Raw genomic sequence first — 7500 nt, 5'->3', positions numbered from 1 at the left:
TTGGGGTTTATTTTCGTCATTTTGTATGTATATATATATATGTATATATATGTATATATATATATATATATATATATATATATATATATAATATATATATACATATATATACATATTTTTTTTCTTTTTGCTTTTAAAGCTGGATGTGGTAAGCTGACGATGTTATGTGTGTATGCAGGGGTGAGGATTTGTGTGTGTGTGTGTGTGTGTGTGTGTGTTTTAATCGTGAACAGGGCCGCAAGTTATAAACCAATAAAGAAATTTCTTAGCTTCTCTCTCAGAGAACTTTTTTGCCCTCTACAGAATATGAAAAGCAGGGAAAAGCGAATCGATTAATTAACATATAATTTGATTTTCAGCAAAATGTAGTACAATTTTCTTCAATCACGATCTTGAATGCATCACATAGTGAATAAAGTGGCTTTAAAAGTATGAAATAAGAAATGAAACAAATCAGTAATGAAGTTGGACACCCGGTAATACTTAGCAATTATTTATGTATGCCAATAGACAACACTTAAACCATTGGATAAATAAATATAAACATTGCCACCATCAATACTAACATTGTTACTATTATCATATTGAAATCAACCCATTTAACAATTAATTACAATGTATTTCTTCGTTGTCGGCCTTTTCAGACCGACTCACAAAATCGGCCACTAAGTTTTCCAATCAGTCAGACTAATTAATACCTACGAATGAAGAGGCGAATGCGAATGCATTGATTAGTGGCCATCTTGGGTACTTAGGAACACCTAACGGTCCTCGAGACACCTCGCCAGCTGTCCTAACCTTTGCGGCTGCTAAGACTAATCCTAACGACTCTAAGAACTTTCCAGCAATACTCTCCTGCATGAGCCTACATAAACACTGCTAAACACATGTGCTAATCACATAATGCATTTCGTTCTCCATCTGTCTCACTCATATGTCACAATTTCTTTTTCTTTCCAGAGAACCCATCATGTTATTCGGAACACAGGATTGCTTGAGTAATTTCAATCTGATATTGGAAAACAACCCTTTGGTATGTCGAAATTACACATTCACACGCGTGCGCATGCATGTGTATCTAAATGTGCATATATGTGTCATTTTATATATATTTTTTATGTGCGTCTGTCTTTTCTGATTTGTCCACTGAATATCATAAGTTTTAGCCATATATAGAAACTGCCCATTCCTGGCCCGTGATCGGTTGAAAATAAACTTGTCATATAGCAATAATTATTTGTAATAAATATTCAAGCTATTAATTCAATGATATATTTGAATTCGCAGATGTATGAATAACACTTACACGTTCACATACAAGGCCCAAACCTGTCGATTTGCACCGATATTGTGCAATGCATGCACACAAAACAACGTGACCCAGCGTAAATGAACATCGGGCTTTGAATAATTATTCTCTTTCATTTTAAGTGCATAAACAGACACCTGGCAGTGAAGATGCAACTAAGATAGATTTTGAGAATCAATGAGTGTAAATTACATGGTTAGCATTCGGAATGCCATTCATCTGATCATCGACGTTGGCATCCTGGCATAGCGAACAACGGCATCTTGTTTATATTCTCTCACTTTCCCGCCACTTTAGCCTCACTTTATCACCATTTCATGTCAATGCCGATTTTGCTGAATACATTAAGAACATCCAAGGTGAAATATTCCTACAGCAATCAGATGCTAAAAACTGATGGCTGTGGCGACATCTTGACAGGAATGTTAATGAAACCTCCCTTAATCTCGGAGGGGTGATGATCACCCTCCTGGCCCTTGAATCCTTCAGGGAAAGAAAGAGCGTCTATGATGGCTCTCAAGAGAAGATGAAGATGGACCTGCATCTAAATCAAAATGAATTCGTCCATCATAGTAGTACGACAGAACGTCCTCAAGTGGAGTACGGTTCGAAGGAAGGAACTATCAGGCATGTGTAGAGCTAAGAACGCAGACAGAGTCGTTATCAACAGTCATGAACTAGAGGACGCATACAGGCTCAAACAGTTCTCCTACACTTGCCATTGGAGATATAGAACTGGATAAGCCAACGACGGAATTGCAATGGCAATCAGAAGAGAAATCAAACACAGGATTCTCGATGATCTTGATGAAACGCCAACAATGGAAATCTAAACCAGCAGAGGTCTGGTAACGGTGGCAATTATGTACTTGCCACCAAGAAGGGCTATGCTTCCCCTGTGATTTCGAGGAGACCGACATCGAGAAATTAGGAAGACATATTGACCTCTTATCTACAGAAGGTGCTGTTGACTATACCAAATTGGATCCCAACTATCCACTAATGGCCAAGAAATACGCCAGATTCACTATGAATAAGAGAGCTCCATGGAAGAGCAAGATCAACAAGATCACCCTGTGAGATACGCCAGACTCATTTTACTGCTTTTAAAGAATAAGAGAGCTCCATGGAAGAGCAAGTTCAACAAGATCACCCTGTGAGATACGCCAGACTCACTATACAGCTTTTCGTGAACAAGAGAGCTCCATGGAAGAGTAAGATCAACAAGATCACCCTGTGAGATACGCCAGACTCACTATACAGCTTTTCGTGAACAAGAGAGCTCCATGGAAGAGTAAGATCAACAAGATCACTCCTTGAGATACGTCAGACTCATTTTACTGCTTTTCAAGAATAAGAGAGCTCCATGGAAGAGCAAGATCAACAAGATCACCCTGTGAGATACGCCAGATTTACTATACAGCTTTTCATGAACAAGAGAGCTCCATGGAAGAGTAAAATCAACAAGTCAATCCTGCAGAATCTTCCATACAAGATGTTGCTCCAATTTGCAAATATATACAATGCTTCTCTTACATCTGGCTATTTTCTGATCCCTTCCTAGAAAAGTAGAGAGCTACAGGCTAATTACTTTACTGGAAGCCTCAGACAAAGTTCTTGAGAAGTTTTGAACCTAAGATGGCGAAACTACCTGGAGATGTGTGATTTGCAAAGTCCCAGGCAACATGGCTTTAGACCAAGCAGAGTAACATCAGCCATTGAAATCATATATGAAGAAATAGCCAATGCCATTTCGCAAAGGAAGCAATTAAATGTGGCCGAAACCTTCGACAAAGTGCGGCCTGGAACTAAAGATCATCAAGCTCAACCTACCGACGCCCTTCACCAAGTTAGTGTGTGACTTCTCCAAGATAGAAGCGCAAGAATAGTCATCGGTAGTACAGAAGGTAAAGCAATCCCCCTCACCAGTGGAGTCCCATAGGGAAGCTGTCTCTCACCCACACTTTTTACAATCTATACAACTGATCTGCCTGAACCATCACATGGCAGCAGTCACTGTATGTAAGCCAATGATATCACATAAATAGCCTTACGAAGGGAAATCAATCAACATTATGCCATTAAGTACAGAATAAACCACAGACAATCAACAGCTACAAAGATTTCAACAAACATTAGAAAGTTCCAAGTAGTCCCTGTGACCAAATTCAAAACGTCAGAACTAATAGCGGACGGAGAATACACCGACTACTGCGACTTAGGAAAGATGATAGGGCTAACAATAAGCAGAAGAGGACTCCTCCCTCACATAAAAGAAAGAGCACAGAAAGCAAGTCATCAGCTCATCCAGTCAGAAGGTTTCACGCTCTGAGTGTGTAGTCACCGCACAAGAGATCCATGCAAGACTAAGGATCAAGGCCATTAACAAAAGGCTCCACAAACAAACGGTAAGAACTAGGAGAAGAATTCAAGACAATGACGAAGAGCTCTACAGTCGCCCGAACTCTCGCCCAGAAGGCACACATGCCTGGTGGCCCAAAAGTCTCACCAGGATCAATGAAAATGAAGACGCTGGGATAATCTTGACGGTATCAGGTAGGGGAGAACAATAAACAGTAAGGAGACAAAAACTCAAGTGAGCATGAAAGTAGCAAGCTCAGAGAAAGGAGAATGGCAAGTTTAAAAAAGAATAACAAGTTAAAAAAATAAAACAGCAATTAAAAGATATGAAATCAACCACAGGACCTGCAACTGTTAACTGTTAACAAGTTTTTTTTTTCTAACTAGGACAATGAGCTAACCCTCATGGCTTCACTTCAATGTAAAGCATGCCACATCATTCGAGGTCAGCGGAGTGCTACGTGGCCAAAGCATCGGGAGAAAGAAAGAAAACAAAGAAAAGAAAACCCTTCAAATAGAATGCTAGGTGTTTGGTGCAAGCTTGTCTTTCGTGTGCTTGCATTGAACAACATCAATGCAAATCAGTTTGTTTGGGATATATATAAGCATGAAAGGGTTCATTGTCTAACTTTATGTAAAATGTTATTTAATTAATTGCTTGAATATTTATCACGCTTAACCACGATATCAGACAGTTGATTTTATGCCTTGTGGACGGGTCAGATGAAACAGACTTTAGTTATGGATAGAATGCATATATATAGAGAGAGAGAGAGAAAGAGAAAGAGAGAGAGAAAGATAGATAGATATAGATATAACCACACTTATGTGTATATGTATGTCTAATTTAAGATCTTCACCCGTACGAACTGTAGTCCCCAAGTTAAGTGCAAGAATGTTGAAGACTGCTTTTCAACACAAAAGGAAAACCGACAAGAAAATGTAAGTCCTTTGCACTGATACAGGTTTGTAAACATATGGCAGTTAAGTAGGTGTACATTTTTTTCCGGAAAAGTGCACCTGTATATTGTTCATATTCTTAATGTGAAATAAAGTCTTCTGAAATATCCTTAGATGCTGTTCTGGGTGAAGAGGAGTGTCATTTGACTCGAAAAGTTAATGCTCATTTTGCTCTTTTTGTCACTGAGGTTGTGGTTATATTTCTCTTTAACTTTTATCACAGCATTTCATTTGTGATAAGCGATGCGCTATTTCTTCCCCTTCCCCTCTCCCTCCTTTTCTTTTTCCTCTTCGTCCTCCTTTTCTATTCCTCTTCTCCCCCTTTCTCTTCGTCTTCTTCTCCTCCCCGCTCTCCTTCTTTCTTTCTTTCTCTTCTTCTCCTACCCGCTCTTCTTCTTCTCCTCCCCGCTCTTCTTCTTCCTCCCGCTCTTCTTCTCATCCCACTCTTCTTATCCTCTTCGCTCTTACTTCTTCTTTATGCTCATGTGAAGTATATCATTCCGTGTTCGCAAAGACTCGAAAAATCTAAACAAAACTCCTCTCTCTCTTTAGAATATGACTAAATCCGACGTCCTGAAGACTTTTGTTGCCTGCGTCATCATCGTCGCTTTTTTCTTGAACATGTTCTACGTGTGTGCCAAACCGAAAGTGTGGCGGTGCTCCCCTCAAGGCCCCATCGAGCAGGAGAACGAAGAGGCCTCAAGGGTAAGCCGTCGACTTGTTATGGTCATAGTGGTCGTTGGTTCGTCATGTAGAGCATTAGAAAAGAGAGAATGACAGGCTACAACTCCATCCAATCAGCTGATCTCCATGAAGTTGTACAGATTATGAACTGATCCTCATGAAGTTGTAAAGATTATCAATGATCCTCATGAAGTTGTAAAGATTATCAACTGATCCTCATGAAGTTGTAAAGATTATCAACTGATCTCCATGAAGTTGTAAAGATTATCAACTGATCCTCATGAAGTTGTAAAGATTATCAACTGATCCTTATGAAGTTGTAAAGATTATCAACTGATCCTCATGAAGTTGTAAAGATTATCAACTGATCCTCTTGAAGTTGTAAAGATTATCAACTGATCCTCATGAAGTTGTAAAATTATTAACTAATTCTCATGAAGTTGTAAAATTATTAACTGATCCTCATGAAGTTGTAAAGATTATCAACTGATCCTCATGAAGTTGTAAAGATTATCAACTGATCCTCATGAAGTTGTAAAGATTATCAACTGATCCCCATGAATTTGTAAAGATTATCAACTGATCCTCATGAAGTTGTAAAGACTAGTGGCGTGAATATACCGCCATCTGTGTTTTTGAATGCAAGTCCAGATAAAAGTCTTTATTTATTTACTACTACTCAGTTACTACTGTTGATCTCTTTATGTATTTTTTGACAGTGTCAGTACTCTGTGTTCGTCGTACACTCCTCAAAGGACCGCGAGATTGTTCGAAATGGCGTGATCATACCCCTTTGCCAACGGGGGTACAGTGTGGCGTGGCACGAGAATGCGTTTGTGCCCGGCGCATGGATACTGGGTATGTATTCTTTGCACGCATTTAGATTGATGCGTTGTGAGCAATGCGTGACTGCACAAAAACAATGGTATTGTCATTATTTTCATTATTGCTATTTAAATAGTTATCATTATTATTATTACTATTGTTATGATTATCATTTTTTATTATTGTGATTATTGTTTTTATTATTATTATTATCATTATCATTATCGTAATTAATAGTCTCATTATTTTGATTATCATTATCATTATTTTTGGAGTTATCATTACTATAATTATTGGTGTTATCATTATTATAATTATTTTTATAATGATGATAATTGGTTATTGTTATTATGATTATTATTATCAATATTATCATAATAATGATTATTATTGTTTTATTAATATAATCATTGCTAACCGTATCATCAGCAGCATTATATTATTGATGCAATTTTTACTATTATTGTTATCATTACCATCATTATCCTTATTTGTAGTAATGATCTCATAATAGTGATGATATCAACGGTAAATTATGAAAATGATAATAATGATAATAACAATAATGACAGCTGTAAGAGGCATGATGATGGAAGTTTAGACAATGGTATTTGATATAACAATGATGATAATAACAGTATTATTACAGTGATGATGATGACCATATTGATAATAAGAGTAATAATATTGCAAACTATGATAATGATATAATAATGAAAAAATGTTATCACTATCATCAGTATTACTATCTGACGCTTAGTTTGCAGTCTTGGGATCTAAGGATAGTTTGATGATTGTTGCAGAAAACATCGAAATGGCAGTCAGAAATTCGGCGAGGATGTTGATCTTCGCCACAGATAATCTTGCAGCAAGCAGGTGAGTCACGTAGCAGGTTGCATATAGCAAGGAGTTGAGTATAGTTGCATGGAGTGAGAAGGATGGAAAGAAAGAAAAGAGAGGAGGATAAAGAGGAAGGGAAGAGAGCAATTGGAAGAGGGGGAAGTCACGTTGAATATTGTTTGGATACATGCATGTGTAATTATACATATACTATATATATATATATATATAATATATATATATATATATATATATATATATATATAATATATATATATACATATATATATATATATGTATATATGTATATATATGTATGTATATATGTATATGTATATATATGTATGTATTTATATGTATATATATATGTATATATATATGTATATATATATGTACATATATACTTATGTATGCATATATACATATACAAATAGATATATATATATATATATATATATATACATATATGCATATATATATATGTATATTTATATGCATATATATATATATATATATATATA

At 36.5% G+C, this 7500-nt stretch overlaps 1 protein-coding gene across 2 annotated transcripts in view; it reads left to right on the top strand.

The window, feature by feature from the left end:
• Positions 1–7500, top strand: part of LOC122250896 (uncharacterized) — a 29346-nt gene that overhangs the window by 14062 nt on the left and 7784 nt on the right. For both annotated transcript variants that reach the window (XM_086536936.1, XM_086536937.1), the window contains exons 13-17: positions 961–1033; positions 4523–4612; positions 5183–5335; positions 6034–6172; positions 6943–7015. In XM_086536936.1, the coding sequence (XP_086393062.1) occupies positions 961–1033; positions 4523–4612; positions 5183–5335; positions 6034–6172; positions 6943–7015 (528 nt within the window). The remainder of the gene's footprint in view (positions 1–960; positions 1034–4522; positions 4613–5182; positions 5336–6033; positions 6173–6942; positions 7016–7500) is intronic.

Source organism: Penaeus japonicus, unplaced genomic scaffold (assembly GCF_977035675.1).
Source record: "Penaeus japonicus unplaced genomic scaffold, GWHDUDI00000001_assembly GWHDUDI00000005, whole genome shotgun sequence".
Lineage (NCBI taxonomy): Eukaryota > Metazoa > Arthropoda > Malacostraca > Decapoda > Penaeidae > Penaeus > Penaeus japonicus.
The sequence above is the reverse complement of the archived record's forward strand: the minus strand, read 5'-3'. Positions and strand labels throughout refer to the sequence as shown.